Genomic DNA, 18,522 nt, shown 5'->3' with positions numbered 1-18,522 from the left:
TCAATATTCAGCTTAACTAAGAGAAATCTCATTACATCACTTTCACTCCATCAATTCTTATCCATTTGGACTTAGTAAATTATGAGATTATTTCTTCTTTTTTTTGTGGTTGGATCATCATAAAGTTTGGCCTTGGACAAAGAAACTGTAGAAGAAGACTCTTAGGGGATTCAGGTTTCAGCTCTTGGTTTACTCCCCTTCAATTGTGAGCGTCTTTGAGTAATTTCAATAGTCCTTGTTTATAAATTTAATGGTTTTTCATCCATGTTCTACCTAATTAAAAACATCACTCTCACTCTATTCATTTTTATCGGTTTAATCTTAGCAATCTATGAGATTATTTGTGCATAATTTTTGTTGCATGAATCTTCAGAAAGTTTGGTCTTGGACAAAGGAACTTCAGAAGAAGACTCTTAGGAGCCTTGGACTTCTGTTCTTAGTTTAATTCTATAAATACATTGTGTTAATTAGTGAATGGAATGTACAATTTTTTGTGCCTCTCATGTCTTTTCTTGTTTAAGTGAATTTTTTTGTCATCTAGTATTGCAGTTTAGCTTTTATTATCATTCATATTTAGCTTCAAATCTTATGATATTTCTGCTCTCTTGATTAAAACATCACAAAACAGGTAGCAACTCAGGTGATAACACTTCATGAATTATGCCCTGCCTTGTCACCTGATGAACAGGTAAAGGTTGTTTGAGCACATTTATTTCCTTTATGCCAACTCGTATGCAACTCCAGAAGGTAGTATGATGATGGGAAAGAAACAGGTAGATTGAGATTGAGGTGCAAATTATTGCCATGTTGCCCGATGGAAAGTTAAGCACTAGTTGTGGACAATGCTATCCCTACTGATTGTTCAGAATGAATGGAGCTAAAAATAATTGGTGGATTGACTGTCAAATCATTTTGCTGTGCCTTAACTGCAGACTATTGTGACTGGAGCAGGCGATGAGAATGAGGTTGTGGAATGTTTTCTCCTCAATGAAAACAACTGACAATGGCATTTCATCATTTAGTGGAGTTCTACATTGCTCTAAACCACATATTATCGATCATTCAACTGTGTTCTTTAAGAAGTTATTGATGGGATTTTACCATAGGCTCCTGCACGTGAAACCCGAGTTTGGTCCCCGGGAAGAACACATATGCTGACTAAATAGCAAGTATGGCCCTAACTCTTTACATTTGTTTTGTACATTATCTAACAACAAAAGAAAATTTCTGATCTTAGTTATTAGATCTTGCATCATGTTTCGTGAGTTTTCACACATCTAATCAGCAAGAACTTCACTCTGACATTGTTTGTAGCAATCTTCATCTGGAAAATCTAGCATTAGCTTATATTTGCTGGAATTTGTGAACAAAACTAGTTTTAATTCACTTATATGCTTCATGTTGTAGCAATTTTTACCTGCCTGAAAATTCTTATCTGCATCTTGTTATTGGCCAATGAGAAACACAAACGTGATCAATCCTTTCACTTTTTGACAGCATTCTAAGAATCTTTCTTTATCTTTAGCACAGTGATATTTGGATTGCTGCTGCACATCAATGTTTCAATCTTGAATTGATCAGTTCTGCAACTACACATGTCCAAACAATTCCATTTATGATTCTTTGAGGATGAGTGTTCCTCTACACTGTCAAATTAGAATTGTTATGCTTTAAAGTTCCTAAACTCATCTTGAAATATCTTTTAAAAGAACAGGTAGTCCATCAGTGACATTAAAATCCAGCATTTCATGTTCTACTGGTTGGAAATCTCGACCAAACTTCTATGATTGAATAGGGGTTAGAGTCAAATAATTAGAGTCAAACATACTCCACTGCAAGTGTGATAGGAAGTCCCAGTCTACCTTGTTTGCCTTTGGTGTCTTGGACTGGTTTACAATCTGCTACTTGATTACTTCTACTTGTGGACATTAGTATCATCTCACATCAAGAACATCAGAGTGGTTGTGATTGACATATGCTTAGAACAATCATGATTCAAGTACTAATCATACATATTATCTAAAGAAAAGAAATGACAACATGTGTGCATCAACAGCTGCAAGTTGTTGTTTAGTAGCATATGGCCAGGTTTTGGAGTGATATGATACCACCAACTGTCTCAATTAAAGATTTAGGGTTGCAAGATTCCAGCTGGGTTACCATGAAAACTGGTGAATTAGATGGCAAAGTTCGAGTGGGTTTGATGGCAATGAAAGGTGTTTGTGCCCTCTACTCTAAGAACTCCGGAGTGACAAGAGAGTTCAAGTTGTACCTCTCTCTCTCTCTCTCTCTCTCTCTCTCTCTCTCTCTCTCTCTCTCTCATATTAGTTTTCGTTGTCTGTTTGTGTCCTGAATGCAAATTCTATGCAGGGCATCCTACGTCGGAAAGCTACTAAAGGTACGTTCCATCGACACAGTCCATCTCGTTCGTTCGTCTAATTTGATTGAACAACGTTAAAGTTGGCTGCATTATTGGATGTTGTCGTGTTTTTTCTCTCTCTCTCCGCATGTTTTTGGTAGCCTCAGTGGCTATTTCTTTTTATTTTTTCTTTCTTGCAGGAAAAAAATATAGTCGACAAGCAAACCGCAACTTGCCACGTGTATCACATCATCTCTCTTCCCCCCCAATTATTGTCCTTGCCGGTGGCTTAACCACTACATTGACATCTGGCTAATGATTGGGTCGACAAGTGAAACGTGGTCTTAATTTATTTACCCTAAACTGTCACGCAGGCCAATCCAATCCGCTACAAGACAAACACATCTTTCTCCACCTGTGTTCATTGTACCCTCTCTACTCCGTACCTTATCATAGGAAGCAGAGCGGGCCCCATCAAGTGATCCTTGCCGGACACGCCACGCCGCCGATCTCCCCAGACCCGCCTTCCGCAACTCGACGGCCTCGTATCGAAGCCAGATTCGATCTCGTTTGCTCGTCTGGATCCACAAGCAAGAAGACACCCAATAACATACCGACAGCTGGGTAGACAAGAATCCAGGCGGGTCGGTAGACATAATTTCCACAAAGTGGGGGCCGATGCTATTGCCTATTTAAATGGAAGCCACCCGACCTCTCTTCTTCCCCCTCTCCCTTCCTCGCCCTCAGCCCCATCCATTTCCCTGTTCCTGTGGAACGGGAGAAAGATCGTAATTTTTGCCTCTCTCTTCATCCTTCTATCCTCTTCTCTTTCTCTCGATTGATCTCCCCTGCATTGTGTTCCAGTTCTGTCTTCTGTCAGAATCAGGTAGCTTCTCCCTTTCCTGGCCTTTGATGAGAGATTAAAGTTGGATTTGTTCTTCCTGCGAATTCAAATCTGCAAAAAGAAAAAATTTAGATCGAGATCAGCTTTTTCTCTTCGGTTCATCATTCCGAGAAGCTAAAATTTCGATTTTGTTTCTGCTTTGGATCGGCTGCAGAGATGATCGTCTTTGTTCTTCGATGACTTGTTTATAACGTAATCATGAATTTGAAGAACAAAAAACAATGAACTTTAATGAAAAATTCTGCAGTAGATTGATTCTCAATTCCTTTCTCAACTGTTCTTCGTAACCTGTGAAGGTTACAACCGATCGAGATGGAGTATGAGGACCGATTCAGACAGGTTCAGAGTCCCAAATACGATTGTCTTCTCTTCGGTATGTTTAAGGATTTCCCTACGAAGGTTTCGATGTTTTTATTTCGCTTACAAGACTAGTTTATGTTCTTGAACACAGACTTGGATGACACGCTCTATCCCTTGAGCTCAGGCGTCGCATCTGAGTGCCTCAAGAACATTGGAGGTATATATCATCATCGTAGCCTCCGAGCCCTTGTTGAGGTATAATAACTCTTCCCTTTCATGATTCAGATTACATGGTCGAGAGACTCGGAATCGAAGAAAGAAAGATTTCAGACTTGTGTAATCTTCTTTACAAGAACTATGGCACGACGATGGCTGGACTACGAGTACGCAAAAACTCGCTTTAGTTTCGAGCATTACTTGAATTATAATTCTGTGCCCTCATATCGATTGTATTTCTATCTGTTGTTGATCAGGCCATCGGCTACGAACTTGACTATAATGATTACCACAGGTTTTGAGCCTAAATCTCTTTGTTTTACCGACTTCAGCAAAAAGCAATGCTTGTAGCTAACTCTAGATTTTGTTTGCTCAAAAGCTTCGTTCATGGACGATTGCCTTACGGAAAGTTGAAGCCCGATCCTGTTCTTAGGCATCTTCTTCTTAGCCTCCCAATTCGCAAAGTCGTAAGTCACTTCGATGCAGGATCCTATTATGATGCAGATTGAGTGCAACTTCTTGTTCCCAATGCAGATATTTACCAATGCTGATGAGGTGCATGCTGCTGAAGTCCTCCGAAGGCTTGGCCTCGAAGACTGCTTCCAGGGAATCATATGCTTCGAGACACTTAATCCTTTGCCGCCATCTACTTCTGATCAAGAACGCAAAACTGAAGTATTCGACATTGTCGGTCACTTCTCTCATCCGACTGATGGAGTTGAACTGCCCAAGACACCGGTTCTGTGCAAACCATCAGTGGATGCAATGGAGCATGCTCTCAGAGTTGCTGGCATTGATCCACAAAGAACAGTGAGATTCTTTAGACCGGGATAAAATTGTTGTGCTTGTTTAATTTGGTCTGACCCGAGCAAATTCTTTTGCAGATGTTCTTCGACGACAGTGTTCGCAATATCCAGTCAGGGAAACACATTGGCTTGCACACGGTTCTGGTAGATCTTGTTGCTGAATTCAGGAGTTCATTTGTTGCTGAATTCAGCGCTAATGGAGTTCGTGCTTTGTTGTGGATTCAGGTGGGCACTTCGCGCAGGATCAAAGGTGCAGACCACGCACTGGAAAGCATCCACAACATGAAGGAGGCATTCCCTGAGCTGTGGGAGGAGGGCGAGAAGTCAGAGCTTGTTCTTCACTCAGGAAAGATCGCGCTGGAGACATCTGCCATCGCTTAGTTCTTGCATGTAGTCACTGGTAGAGGAGGAGAAGAGATCATCAGCATGACATGGATGAACCCTGTCTGCTACTTGGAACATGTTGTACTCAATGTTCAGAAATAAGATTTCTTATCTGGAAATGTTGATGCATGCAGACTTGCAAATAATTCTCCATGGAAATAGTTTCTGCTTCTCCAAATCAACTTGGTCAGCAACGTTCAGTGACACAACTGACTAGATTGAGATATATATGCAAAGCTTTTAGCATCTCATTCTGTCTTTGAGACTTAAATATCAAGTTGTTTCATGAGTGATATCTTGTTGAATAATTAACTTAGTTCTCATAACTTGTATATTATTAGTTCTTCCTTGAGTTTTACTATAATTACATCTTACTATTAATTTACTATATTCAATTCACAAGGTCTGACTTGATGCTATTATTTCTTTTTTTGTGTGTGTGTGTGTAGCTCAAGCACTGCTTAGATTCTATACTTGTACTACCCTAATGAGAAATAGTATGAGATCAACGATAAGATCAGATCTGTGACAATATATTTTATTGCTCAAAACTAAGCTACTAGATTTAGTGGGAGAAGCCAAAACGTATAATAAACTGCGCATGATCAACGAGACAGTGATGGTGGGAATCGTCGTTTCCTGCCATCTGAAAAGTTACTGATGCTTTGACTCGGTTTCAGAGATGAGAAGGCTGACCGACCCAACACAAGAAGAAGAAGAAGAAGAAGAAGAAGAAGAAGAAGAAGAAGAAGAAGAAGAAGAAGGAAGAATGTGCAGATGTCTCTGAGCATGAGAAGAGGGAGGAAAGACTAGCTACGATGGAGTTCTCTCATCGGATCGGATCATAACAGTAAGCTTCTTCAAAAAATTATAAAGGTTAAGTTCAAAATCTTAACGAAAATTTAGATTGAAATGATCGGTTCATTTTGATCGTCCTTACCATAACACACACACACACACACCGATCTCTCCACCATTATCTGCATATCCTTAATTATGATAATAACCATAATTACTTTTTGTTCTATTTAAACTCATCCCAAGCCATATCAAAATATTAGTTTCCTCATTTTATAGTGCTAATGGACACATGAAATTATTCTCAACCTCTTTTCTTTTTTAATAATTAAATTTATTTATTTATTTATTGCTTATATATATATATATATATATATATATATATATAAAGGGATCAATACAGAAAATAGTGACTGTAGAGGGAGATATATGCAATTTGGCCACATAAATATAAAGGTCCGGCCGGAGCCGGTAAAACCCTAACCCGAACGCGACCCTTTTCCTTCGTCGATGGCGTCGATGGAGAAGTTCAAGTTAGGGTTCCGATCCCTCGCGTCGGACATCAGCACGAACACCGCCGCCGTCAACTCCTCCGGCTTCTCGTCCTCCTCCGATCAAGCCCATGTCCTTGTTCACCGCGCTCCCATCGGGTACTTCGAATGCTCTGAAACCTTGGTTTCCTTTTCTCTGTATAGTCCATCTCGTTCTTGTAGTCGAGCTGGAAATTGGACGAAGGTATTGGGATCCGGGTTCTGGTAAATATGTATCTGTTCGTGTTCCATGATTGATTACAGTCTGAGAACGATTTCATCTCTCTGACAATTAGCGTCAAGGTGGAACTTTTGCCTTGAGGTGTATTCACAATTCATATATTGTAGGACTTGTTTATATACGATTATCTTATCTATCTCGAGTATAAAGATTTCGCTTACAGGCTTTTTTAGCATTTCCTATTTTCTTGTTACCATGAATTGTCATAATCCATAGCTGATTGCTGCTAAATTGGCATGAACTTTGACGTTCTAGTTGTGCTTTGGAAGATTTATCTACATGTATCCTCATTACTAATGTGTCCTTTTTTTTCTCGAAAAAGTGTAGCTTTACCCTCTTTTTATCAGCTGTTTTTGGAGTCTAGAAACAATGAGTTTGTACTATAAAGGTAGTTGCTACGAACTATGATAGCAGAGGCTTAAGTTGTCAATTATATGTAAGTACTTCTTACTTCATGCCATAGGCAATTAAATGGCATGTGCAAAGCTATAATTTATTGGAAACATATGACATTTGCCGGGTAGGAAGAGGTGCGTACCAGAAAGTTAAGTCTCAGATAAAGGAAATATTAATGCTAAGAATGTTCTGAGTTTCATTCACTTTATAACCTAGACAATGATTTAGAATGAGAAGCATTTGCAATTTGCCAAGACAAAGAAAAGCCAGTGATAGTATTGTTTTATTTTGTTTTGTCTTTTTGTTTTTTAAGCCCAACAGTTGGTATGCTAAAGAATCTGCACTAATTGAAACATTACAAGAGGTAATATTCTTAGGAAATTTGATGTTTGGTATTATGCATCGATAACATGCATGGTAGCCATCACAATGAAAAGTATTTCGATGCATGCTTCAGCACAACAATGAAGATACAGAAGAACATGGGTTGAACTTTTTCCATTTTGCTAGCACTGTGAAAGCTAATAGCTACTGGTTTAAGTTTCTCTATGGCCACTAAAATATGCAGAGGGTCATTCTTAGAAGCTTGCAAGTTGATTAGCTTTTTGAAGAGATATTGTTATGGTCCTTATGACTTAAGCTAAATTGAATACTTAAGCTTCTTGGGGAACATTTTCAGAGTTAAAAATTTAACAAATATACACAAATGTTCATCTTTCCATTCTTAGATTATGATACATATCCATAAGGCTGAAATTGTAATATTTGTCTTATTTTGAACACTAAAACTATCCAAGCTGATCCATCAAGTCCTTAAACCTTGTCCTATTTATTAAATTTATGTTTCACTATAATAAATAAGTTTTTGAACCCTAAAGTCTAGGAGGCATGGAAACGACACGACATGGATACTACAATACGTTGGGAGGACACGTGTGTGTGTGTGCGCGCGCGCGTGCGTGCACGGCTGAGGAAGAAGCTTCATCAAATGTTGTTGAAGTTGTCAAAGGCCCAAGGGTGCGCGATGGCCGTCAGGGCGCTCGCAGGTGGGCGCTCGGGGCAGAGGGCACGAGAGTGCACAACGGCCACAGGGTCGCTCGCAGGTGGGGTGCTCAAGGTGGAGGGTCTGATGTCATGTGTGTGTGTGTGTGTGTGTGTATGCACGACTGAGGAAGAAGCTTCATCAAATGTTGTTGAAGTTGTCAAAGGCCCAAGGGGACGCAATGGCCGTCAGGGCGCTCGGGGCAGAGGGCACGAGAGTGCACAACGGCCACAGGGTGGCTCGCAGGTGGGGCGCTCAAGGTGGAGGGTCTGATGTCATGTGTGTGTGTGTGTGCACGGCTGAGGAAGAAGCTTTCATCAAATGCTGTTGAAGTTGTCAAAGGCCCAAGGGTACGCGATGGCTGTTAGGGCGCTCGCAGGTGGGCGCTCGGGGCAAAGGGCACGAGAGTGCACAACGGCCACAGGGTCGCTCGTAGGTGGGGCGCTCAAGGTGGAGGGTCTGATGTCACGCGATGACAGAGGGGGCGCTCGGGGTGGAGGTCTTGAGAACACGCGATGGCCATCAAGTCGCTCGCAGGTGGGTCGTCGAGGAAGAAGGGTTGAAACATGTGGTTCGCTCGGGAGTCAAAGTAGAGGTGGCGGATGGTGGTGGTTTGCAAGGTGCTCGGGGCGGTGGCAGAGCTTGCCTCTTCCATAGGTGGGGCAGGGGTAGAGGTTTTGTCGGTGAGGAAGAAGGGGTTACCGAGTCCAACACGTGAACTTTGTATCCGACAAATTTAAAAATAAAAATAAAAAAACACGTGTCCAGCTGTGTCAATGACAAATTCACTCAAGCCACCATGTCCATGCTTCCCAGCCTGAAGTGACCCTTAGAAATTTGTTATTATTTAGGCAGGGAATAGTCAACTTAAGATTAATGAATTGTGAGCTCAGTGTGTAATATTGTTGACATGTTCATCAAGCGTGCAATTCTGCATTATTTTTTATAACTTATATGTGTAATTAGCTGGCCTTTTTATTTTGGATAATGAAATGACAGAATGCTTTTATTAAGGTTTTTCGTGTTGAACTTTTTAACTTTGCCTAGAAATCCTAGAGAGCTGTCTTACTTTTTGTCTTCATTGACAAAAAAGATGTAGATTACTTAAAAGAGTTTTGAAGTGTGAAACCATTGCATGGTCGAGCTTGGTAGGAAGACCAGAAAGGTGTATGTTTGGGTTTTTTATTGAAAAGAAAAGAAAAGAAAAGAGAGTTGTTAATTAAAGCATGCACTAAGCAGTTAAATCTTTGCGTCTTTGCTACATGAAAGTTAGCACATGTAAAAAAGTGCACAGGTTGCATAAGTGAGCACTATTACTAGCTTGAAAATTGATAATACTTTTTTTTGTCAAGATTATGTTTAGCTATTTAATTACACTACAATAATTGCTAATTTTTTGTTCCAAACATTTGCAGGCGGGTGGTTTCAGTGTCGACGTGTAGTAAGATATGTGCAATCAGCTTTGTCGTCGGTGTCTTTGTTGGTTTCACGCTGAAGAGACGGGTGAGGCGTTGGGCAAGCAAATTGCTCAAGCGGTTGAAGGATGATTAAGCTGTAAACGACGACACTAATAATTTTCATGTATGCATTCGGTAGCAAATTTTAACATTTCTAATGTCCACATATAGAGCCTCTTGTTCAATTTTTTGGATGCTTATATTTGCTGTCCAGTGTTTCTATCAAGTTTTATTTACATAGATAGGCTCAAAGTTGATCGACTCCTTTGATGACATAGCCCAAGCGTGCACTCAAGTTGCGTTGCTGGATGAGGAATTGAAGGAATTTTATTAGGTAAACACAGTAAAGCAAAGGCAATTCAGAAATAAATTTGCAATTAAAAAGATACTTATAAAAAATTACTAGAATTACTTTAATAGAGGTTAAAATGAAAAAAAAAAATAATTACTATTATTATTTGTAATAGTGGTTGTGCATTTGAGTTTTCTTTTCCCACTAGTGGTTTGTCCGTGCACAAAAGGAGAAATCTATCGAGCATTGCTCGAGTATTTTATTTATGTTGGGTACTTCTATCCAATCGCTAGAATTTTCTATAGAACAACAACATTTTTATTCAATATTATTGGTATTCAATATTATTGCTACATCCGTTGGGTCTCGGCGCTTTATTTCTATCTTGTGATATATATATTCAATATTATTGGTATATATTAAACAATATTTGTAAATAATGAAAAAAAAAACATGAATATAAATTAATCTGGTCAAGAAGGATTTGGAAATACTCTCACTTGCACCATTGGTTTCGGGCCACTTTATTTCACAACAAAATAGGTCCATTTTGAATGAAATCTTTTAATCGAGCCCATGCAATTTCAAATCTTTTATCACAAATAGAAACACGAAACAGAACCAACAAAAATAATGAAAACTTACAAAAGTTAAACGCAGTAAACTTGGGTCTATCATTTGAACCAACTCTTATTTCAGGATTAAAGACACTATGTCAAGTTGCATAGATAACATACCAAGCTAACTTCCATAAGAATTAACTCACGGAGGATAAAAGCCAGCTTCATCACCGAAAGCAGTGAAGCGTCCATGACAAGTAGTTTACCTGAAACGAAAGGAAAGCGTGCTCTTAGTTTTACCTGACTTTAGTCAAAGAGAAATGTGCCTTGTGAAACATCAAATAAATGGAACATATAAGAGAGAGACCCTGTGTTATTGTCAAAGTATATTTATTATGTTTGAGCATTGTCAACTTGGCATATCCAAGAATAAAGACCAGGACCCAAACTTCCCAGGTACCAAAAAAAAAACATAGTAAGGAAATAAGAAATGCAGTCTTATTGAACAATTATGATAATGTCACCAATTTCACCTTGTTGAACAATTATATCTTGCTTCAATTGTATTTGCATGTTCATCCTATTAGGAGACGAGCAACAAAGGATTAGTTGACTAGCAGAGATGGAGATGAAGTATCACACCTAAACATCAAGTTTTCAATCAAATTGGCTGGTTCACATGATGCTATATAGCGGATGGACAAACTCGGGAAAAATCATAAAAGATCTAGAGAATAAATCTCATACAAGTAAACTCCTCCATAGAACTTATTAACCTCCCCTTCTATTTGGGACCTAAACTTCCATGTGCATTTGTTGGTCAAAGCGAGATCTAGATATAGTCAAATTAAATTGCACAAGGTGTTTATCCCCGGCAAACATGTCATGCTTACCCCAGGCTTGCATATCAACTACCGGGCCATGGGCTGTTTAAAGGTAGCAACAGAAGTATCTATGAAGCAATCTAACTCTCAGTCTAAAGATTGAGTTTAATTAGTCTTACGAATCCAGTTTTTTCTTTCTACTATGTCCGCTTACTAGTTAGTTTTCAGTGTTCAAATATTCTAGAAAACAACAACGATATCCAATTCTTTGGTAGAAGACCACATAAAAGGAAGGCGGGAAGACAGAAATCTTGTGGAAGGAAAGAGGAACCAGAGTGAAACAATGAAAGTCCAGGTCAACAACCGACAAGTCAAGATTCATGGAACTTCTAAACCATAAAAAAGAAACAGAACTTTTACATCAATAAAAATAATGTTGACTTAAATTGTCACTAATTTGGTGGAGGCTCCTCCTAATATAAGAAGCCAATAAGCAAGACATACATAAGAGAAGGCAATATGGTACTCTACCATGGTTAGCATCAACAGGAAACACAATGCTCACAAAATAGGACCCAGCAACCTAGAAGTGAAAGCAGTAATCAAGTAATGACTCTGCTAGAAGCAACAAAATTGATGGTAATCTTTCTTGGAGTATAAGACTCAGAGCTAAACACAACAAAAAAAATAGATCTATGGACAAATTTTAATTGTAAGAACTTGATCATTTGCCAACTTGTAACTCTTATTTCATCTGTTCCCAGAAAATAAAATCAGATTTGTCAAGAAGAAGGCTTCTACAAGAAAGATAATACAATGAGTCATATAAAGGCTTAGATACTCAGATGAAGAAAATCAAGTTAGATATTACATTTAGTCATACAAACCAAAGACATCATTGAACTAGATCCTAAAAAAAAGTCAAGGCATCTTAAAAAAGAAATGACATTTTAGCTGAGAAGAATAAAATGCAGGGAAGCCTGGGGATGCACAAGCCCTATCGCCAGGTGAATAGCGTACTACATGACACCATGTCCCATGAGAAAGAAGTGCCATTACCTTATGAGTACCCAAAATGTATATCTTTGAAAATAGTTGCTTGAATGACCAAAATTATACCTGTTCAACTATCTTATACTGCGAGACACTTAAAATTGTTGATATGGATTTCCTTGTTTTGAACCAAATCAGTTTGGGTATAATGGAGCACATACACAGGGCTTTTTGTATAAGCCTACACTTAAGCATGGCATGTGTTGGTGCATATTCGACTAACTGAACAACATTATAAAGCTAGAATTGATTGCAAAATATTCTCCATGCCGAAGACATAGCCATCGCACAAGTTTAATGTATTCTCATTTTGAAAAATTTGCTTTATTATATGGAACTATAAAGGCTTCTAGTTTCATAAACACTTAGAATAAAAAAGACCCAGTGAGTATCGATTATCTGTTCCAATGGCTCCATATGACAACAAGATGCTATCTCATTATATTTCGCACAAGCAACCAATTTGTTGAATTAAGAAACAGAAAACAGATAATCAGCAAAGAGAGAGACAAACATAGGAGACTGCAAGATAACAAAGGTTACAGTTGGATAATAATTTACAGAAAAGACAAGACAATCTTACTTTCCCTTCCACTGGAAAATGCAGTCTTTAATATCATTTGGTCTTATAGGTGAAGAAACACTACAATTTTAACACTGATTGTTCTATACTTTGCAATTTCTTTCATGTTACACACAAAAAAAATAAATTATTATGTTTCTCTCCAATTTTTTATAAAACCAAAAAAACTCTCGAATGGAAGTAGATTACTCCTTGATTTTTTTCTAATTCATCCATTATTCTCTCCTATTTGTCACGCAAGATGAGAGAATCCTCTAATACAAGAGGAAAACAGATGAACTTTCGAAAGGGGAAGACACCAACTGTTATATTCAAGTTATAGTACACACACAAAAATGAAAATAGTCTAACAAGCCCTTCTGAACCAAATAAATGGTTACGTTTGCAAGCCATAACCCAATAAAATGGTAGACCAACAAGTCAATGTAATGCACTGAACATTTCTTTTTCAACTCAAGTTCATGTCCAATGAAATTACGTGTGTATTCTGAATTTAGAAATAAATACTTGAACCGAAGAACCAAAATACTACTATGAAGTTGAACAAAGATGCAGTGATGAACAGAGTGGTGAAGCAAAAGAAGATTGTGATATGAATATTCAAAACCATTCTTGAAATATAAACTCTTCCTGAAGAGGAAATAAAAGAGTTACAATCTGGGGGCAACAAAAGGTGTTATACCACAAAACCAACCAACTATAAGTAAATGGGAAGGGAAAAAAAAACCAAACTGTAGGCATGGAACGACATTATCATATAGGCTGCAGCGGTCTTTGATGTAGGTATACATAATGCCATTATGTGGATCAACTTTTATTATCACTAGTAATTTACCATCAGGAGGATTAACCAGTGCAAAAGAAAAGTGAATAGCCACAAAGCGGTAGTGGTGAACTTAAAGCTACTATTATCACTCTCATCCCAATTATGATAAGCAATCTTTTCTGCCACTAGTGAATTGACACAGCGTCGAGGACAAAATCAAAGTGCACAAGAAAACTATATTCAGTGAGACGAAAAAAAGGCACCCTCATCCTATTAGAAGGAACAACGACAAAGGCATCGCCACTAGTTTGACTAAATATTGATCTTCCAATAAGTAGAACATGATGCTAATCGTCATCACATGTATACCTATGTCAAAGATCTGGTCACAGACACCTCATTCACCCAAACTGACATCTCCTCGACGCTTAAACCAATTAGATCAGATGCAAACAAAATCTAACAGAACGAAATACAAGCAAACTTTACGATCACATCGGGTGTCATGGAACGAAAATTAAGGTCAGAAGTCGAAGCATCTACTCACTTTCTTTTGTGCTCCTGCACGAATTTGGAGTTCTTGGCATCTTCCTCTGCGATTTGATCAGACAAACAAAGAACGAGGGGAAAAAAGTCAGAACGAGAAGATTGAGAAGGGAATCCTGGAAAGGAAAGGAAAACGGAAGAGATCGGAGAGTTGAGGGACGAACCGGTGAGGCCGGCGGTCATCTTAACAATGATGCAGCCGGTGATGGCGAATCCGACGAGGAAGGGCCAGTTCCGGTTAAACTCCCTCTTGAAGAACACGGGCCACGGATCGAACGTCTTCATCTCTCTCGCTCACTCTCCCTTCGCCGCCGACCGCAACCCTTCCGATCCTCTCTTGTTAGGTCTTGGAGAACGAATCTTCTTTTGGGGCAATTATATCATCGCGGATGTATGTTTCTCAGAAAAGCCTCTATACATCAATTATTTGCAAACAACTCCTTATCCATATTTTACTATTTAGTCCCCGTAAACAGCAGTCAATGAAACGGACCCAATGACGCACATCCGAATCGACTCATTCACACTGAGTTCGGTACCGATCCCGGCGTTCGTCGAGTTTGGACAGTTTGTAATATGGAGAAGAAAAGACAAGATGGGTGAGACAAAGACGCAACAACATGGGCTTTGAGATTGGTGAAGTATCATCTAATCATGTTGATCCGATACCAACCTTACTATCCTACGGCCCAGATCATGTCGGACCAGTCAAATCCAATTAAAACTCGGTTTTACTCTGGTGTCGAGTCAGATCGCGATTTGACTCAATCAACTCGAACGAGAGAACCGGAGCCCAACAAGCCACATGAGTCAAAGGACGAGCCCAAAACCATCTCCCGCACCGCTCGGCTTGCACTCGGTGCCTCGCTTGCGTGGTCGCTGCCCTAGCGCACCTCACCTCCGCTCTCCGCTGCTCCCGATCGCCGCCGTTGTTCCAGGTCCAGGCTCTCCTACGTCGTAGCCCCTTCTACTCCCTCTTCTTCCCTCCTCTCTCCTGCTCTTTCTTCTTCGCTCCTCTCTTTTCTCCCCTCTCTCCGTTGCCAAAATCCTGACGCCGCCCTCATGTATATATTTAGACATTTTTCATGAATATTTTCGTATTTATTTAAGTAATTTCTATGTAATTTGTGGTTAGGATTAGTCGACGAGGCCCGACCAAATTGATGGCTGGTTCAGTTCTCATGATCATGTCATATATAAAATTCATGTGTATATTGCTGCAATATGTAGTCTAGTGCATTTACTTTTGTTAATCTTCTCTGAGGAGATGTCTTCAATTTCATCTGCTTCAACAGTTGCATCTTTAATTTTGCCCTAGATTCCCATTACAATGAGTTCTGAATTATACGACGATAATGTGGTGCTTAGATTCAAACTCACTGGTGGAAGCAGATTTTGGTCAAGATGCAACCTTGAATTGAAATTAACTATGTGAGAGGTGCTCCTGGGGTTTAGGATGATGCGGTGTTGGAGGGTCAAAGACTCGTGGGCTGCGATTATTCCTGCAAGGAGGCTGTGGCTTCGCCATGCTTGTAGTAAATTGTTTGTCGTAGGTATGAGTCTATGCTCTATTCTCAAATTTGTCATTATAGAAACAATCCTGAGGTCATTTTTACTTTCTCGTGTCCCTCATATTGTTGTTTCTTTAGCTCTGTGTAGTATTTAGTTTTGATTGGAGATTTTTTTTTCTCTACACCACTTCAGGTAATGGTTTATTCATTTGTAGAAAGTGTTATCATATGCAACACTCTTGTCTCTTTGAAACGAAAAGGAGCAATGTTGATCCCAGAGATCAAAGATTTGATCTTGTATGTGCTTTGAAGATTCGTATGCATGTCAATTAATAATACAATAAGATTTGAGTTCATCTTTTCTGCGTCCTTTGAACATTACAATATCTGTTTCTTTAGCTATATATGGTGGCTAGTTTCAATTGAAGATTTTTTTTTTCATGCTACTTCAGGTGGTGCTTTATTCATTTCTAGATTGTTCAGTATTATCATGTCTAACACTCTCGTCGTACTCTTTGAAATCAAAAGGAGCAATATTGACCTCAAAGATTAAAGCTTTTATCCTGTATGCACTTTGAAAATTCATTTTTGCTATCAACTAATCATAACATAAAATTTGAGTTCCTCTTTTCTGCATCTTTTGAGCATCATAATATATGTGTTTCTTTAGCTATATGTGGTAACTTCAAGTCTTATTTTTGTATACCACTTCAGGTGATGGTTTATTGATTTTTAGAAACTAGTATGTAGTGTTGTCATGTTTTAGACTTTTGTCATACTCTCTGAAATGAAAAGGAGCAATGTTGGCCCCACAGATTAAAGCTTTTATCCTGCATACGCTTTGACGACTGGTATTCGTTATCGACTAATAATACAATAAGACGAGTTCATATTTTCTACATCCTTTGAGCATTACAATTAATACATCTTTTTTCTTAATGAATAGATTGGTGATGTGGTTCCATTTATCATGATCTCTATCTTTATTCTAGTACTTCAAATAAATATCAGGATCAGCTGTATATTATGTGATCTGTTTGAATGCTTGCTATTGCTTTATCCATGCAGTATCCTGTTTTTCTCAAGATATGCTGTGTCCTTTGTTATAGTGTGTGCATTGCAAAGCAAAACATGTAGTTTCCATTTTGTTGGATACTCCATACCTTTGGTCCACCAAAAGGAGTTGATGTAATGATTTAAATGAAAATTCTTCTTAACCTGCATATAGAACTAGGAATTTGAAGCTACTGTTCTGAGAGAATGCCTTTTCAATGTCAGAAGTTCTCTTATCCAACTATCTGATACACCTAACTGCAGGCCTTTCTTATGATACCAATGAAATTGCCCTGAGAGGTGCTTTTGCTGAACATGGTGAAGTTGTAGAAGGTAAATACGTATGCTTCTGAATTCACATTATTTTTATGAAACTTGTTATTGGCTGAGCATCTATCTATGTAATTATTTGACAGTCAAAGTTATATGTGATCGTAGTACTACTAGCAAGTCAAAAGGATATGGCTTCATCCAATTTTCTTCAGAAAAAGAGGCAACCATTGCATTGCAAAAGATGGATGGTGAGGTATGTCAAAAGTATTCCCCTCACATATTATTGTTCTTTTAATTGTGGATATGTCTTTTACTAACCTTTTAGAAATATTGATGTGCTAGGCATTATGAAACATACTTATGAAAACGCAAGTTTATGGTTGCAAGTACATTGTGATGGTATAAGCTTTCACTTCATTTGTTTCAGTTTCTGGATGGAAGATATATTCGTGTACACTACGCAAACAAGGGATGAAACCTGCGATAGTTTGACTATCCTATTGGATTGATGTTGCTTTGAAGTTTTTATACCAGAAGTTCGATTGTCAGATAAATATTTTTGGGCTTATTAGATGTGAGCTTCACTGTTTTAGAAACCTTTTTGTTTCTTTCATTGTTTACTAGACGGGCCATAATTTGTTCCTCTTGTAATTAATAGATTGAATCGTTTAAATATTATATCTTAAGACATAGCAAACAAAATATCAATTGCAAGAACACACCTCAAAATTATAATTGAAATTTAACGTAGAAAGGTTTTTGTTATAGTTGCATTCAAGATCATTTAAAAAACTGAGATCAGAATATCGAATCCTTTTTCAAACAAAAGAGATTTAGTAGAATTTCAAGTCCTCCAACGAGAAGAAATCGTATTTCATACACTAACCAAAGAAATCAAAAGGAAACCCTAAATCAACACATCATAGTAAAAGGAAGCAAGATCTGAGAGCAGTCATGACCACCACCAGAAACCCTAGAGGCGGCGAGCGCTCAGGAACTGGTGAACTTGGTCACGGCCTTGGTGCCCTCAGACACGGCGTGCTTGGCGAGCTCGCCGGGGAGGACGAGGCGGACCGAGGTCTGGATCTCGCGGGAGGTGATGGTGGGCTTCTTGTTGTAGCGGGCGAGGCGGGCGGCCTCCTGGGCCAGCTTCTCGAAGATGTCGTTGATGAAGGAGTTCATGATGGACATGGCCTTGCTGGAAATGCCGATGTCCGGGTGCACCTGCTTCAGCACCTTGAAGATGTAGATCTTGTACGTCTCGCTCCCCTTCTTCGCCTTCTTCTTCTTCTTGTCGATGGCGGCGCCGTCCTTGGAGGGGAGGTGCTTCCCGGCCTTGGGCTGCTTCTCCGCCCTCTTCTCCTTCTCTTCCGCCGCAGCAGGCTTCTTCTCCGCCGGCTTCTTCTCCGCCCTGGGCGCCATTAGGAACAGAGCTTGTCGTTGCAACGAGAAAAGATCGACTAGAATCACAGGCGGCGATGGGAGGGGGGGAAGAGATCGAATATATATAGAGGGAAAGCGAAATGTTCTGATTGGTGGATAGGTCGCAACACGGATCGTTGACGTGGCAGATTCCAAAGCAGTCGATTGACGCAGATGAACGGCTAGCATTGGACGCTCGTCGTGAT

General features: G+C 39.2%; 4 protein-coding genes across 11 annotated transcripts; 2 read left to right on the top strand and 2 right to left on the bottom strand.

The window, feature by feature from the left end:
* Window positions 1-3,068: 3,068 nt before the first annotated feature.
* On the top strand, window positions 3,069-5,098 carry LOC135586505 (uncharacterized protein C24B11.05-like). Of its 3 annotated transcripts, XM_065096924.1 has the most exons (10): window positions 3,069-3,245; window positions 3,418-3,455; window positions 3,560-3,636; window positions 3,715-3,780; window positions 3,849-3,946; window positions 4,037-4,074; window positions 4,159-4,246; window positions 4,314-4,589; window positions 4,664-4,729; window positions 4,811-5,098. In XM_065096924.1, the coding sequence occupies exons 3-10, from the start codon at window positions 3,576-3,578 to the stop codon at window positions 4,964-4,966; spliced, it is 849 nt and encodes a 282-aa protein (XP_064952996.1). In that variant the 5' UTR covers window positions 3,069-3,245; window positions 3,418-3,455; window positions 3,560-3,575; the 3' UTR covers window positions 4,967-5,098. The 3 variants fall into 3 exon arrangements, with proteins under 3 accessions (XP_064952996.1, XP_064952997.1, XP_064952995.1); XM_065096925.1 differs by lacking the exon at window positions 3,418-3,455 and having other exon boundaries at window positions 4,664-4,723; XM_065096923.1 differs by lacking the exon at window positions 3,418-3,455 and having other exon boundaries at window positions 3,071-3,245.
* A 5,245-nt stretch (window positions 5,099-10,343) lies between these two features.
* On the bottom strand, window positions 10,344-14,413 carry LOC103974324 (ATP synthase small subunit 6-A, mitochondrial-like). The gene is made up of 3 exons (XM_009389126.3): window positions 14,222-14,413; window positions 14,059-14,104; window positions 10,344-10,551 (listed from the first exon to the last, which is right to left on the bottom strand). The coding sequence occupies exons 1-3, from the start codon at window positions 14,340-14,342 to the stop codon at window positions 10,548-10,550; spliced, it is 171 nt and encodes a 56-aa protein (XP_009387401.1). The 5' UTR covers window positions 14,343-14,413; the 3' UTR covers window positions 10,344-10,547.
* Window positions 14,414-14,843: 430 nt separating this feature from the next.
* Window positions 14,844-17,572, top strand: LOC103974332 (glycine-rich RNA-binding protein 2, mitochondrial). 6 transcript variants are annotated; one of them, XM_009389137.3, is made up of 5 exons: window positions 14,844-14,995; window positions 15,426-15,610; window positions 16,886-16,954; window positions 17,060-17,147; window positions 17,322-17,572. In XM_009389137.3, exons 2-5 carry the CDS (start codon window positions 15,514-15,516, stop codon window positions 17,401-17,403), a joined length of 336 nt encoding a protein of 111 aa, XP_009387412.2. In that variant the 5' UTR covers window positions 14,844-14,995; window positions 15,426-15,513; the 3' UTR covers window positions 17,404-17,572. The 6 variants fall into 6 exon arrangements, with proteins under 6 accessions (XP_009387412.2, XP_064952994.1, XP_009387419.2 ...); XM_065096922.1 differs by having other exon boundaries at window positions 17,237-17,572; XM_009389144.3 differs by having other exon boundaries at window positions 17,038-17,147.
* Window positions 17,573-17,687: 115 nt separating this feature from the next.
* LOC135606114 (histone H2B.2-like) lies at window positions 17,688-18,382 on the bottom strand. Its single transcript, XM_065096918.1, has one exon. The coding sequence runs from the start codon at window positions 18,314-18,316 to the stop codon at window positions 17,885-17,887; it is 432 nt and encodes a 143-aa protein (XP_064952990.1). The 5' UTR covers window positions 18,317-18,382; the 3' UTR covers window positions 17,688-17,884.
* Between the last annotated feature and the right edge of the window lie 140 nt (window positions 18,383-18,522).

The sequence above is a fragment of the Musa acuminata genome, chromosome BXJ2-2 (genome assembly GCF_036884655.1).
Source record: "Musa acuminata AAA Group cultivar baxijiao chromosome BXJ2-2, Cavendish_Baxijiao_AAA, whole genome shotgun sequence".
NCBI classification, from domain to species: Eukaryota; Viridiplantae; Streptophyta; class Magnoliopsida; order Zingiberales; family Musaceae; genus Musa; species Musa acuminata.
The sequence above is the reverse complement of the archived record's forward strand: the minus strand, read 5'-3'. Positions and strand labels throughout refer to the sequence as shown.

Excerpts from the sequence above, each read along its gene's own strand:
- LOC135586505 (XM_065096924.1), top strand. The coding sequence starts at position 3,576 with ATGGAGTATGAGGACCGATTCAGACAGGTTCAGAGTCCCAAATACGAT. Across the intron at positions 3,637-3,714 it reads ATACGATTGTCTTCTCTTCG|ACTTGGATGACACGCTCTAT; the intron begins GTATGTTTAAGG and ends TCTTGAACACAG. Across the intron at positions 3,781-3,848 it reads GTGCCTCAAGAACATTGGAG|ATTACATGGTCGAGAGACTC; the intron begins GTATATATCATC and ends TTCATGATTCAG.
- LOC103974332 (XM_009389137.3), top strand. The coding sequence starts at position 15,514 with ATGATGCGGTGTTGGAGGGTCAAAGACTCGTGGGCTGCGATTATTCCT. Across the intron at positions 15,611-16,885 it reads TAGTAAATTGTTTGTCGTAG|GCCTTTCTTATGATACCAAT; the intron begins GTATGAGTCTAT and ends ACCTAACTGCAG. Across the intron at positions 17,148-17,321 it reads TGCAAAAGATGGATGGTGAG|TTTCTGGATGGAAGATATAT; the intron begins GTATGTCAAAAG and ends CATTTGTTTCAG.
- LOC103974324 (XM_009389126.3), bottom strand. The coding sequence starts at position 14,342 with ATGAAGACGTTCGATCCGTGGCCCGTGTTCTTCAAGAGGGAGTTTAAC. Across the intron at positions 14,105-14,221 it reads GATGACCGCCGGCCTCACCG|AGGAAGATGCCAAGAACTCC; the intron begins GTTCGTCCCTCA and ends ATCAAATCGCAG.
- LOC135606114 (XM_065096918.1), bottom strand. The coding sequence starts at position 18,316 with ATGGCGCCCAGGGCGGAGAAGAAGCCGGCGGAGAAGAAGCCTGCTGCG.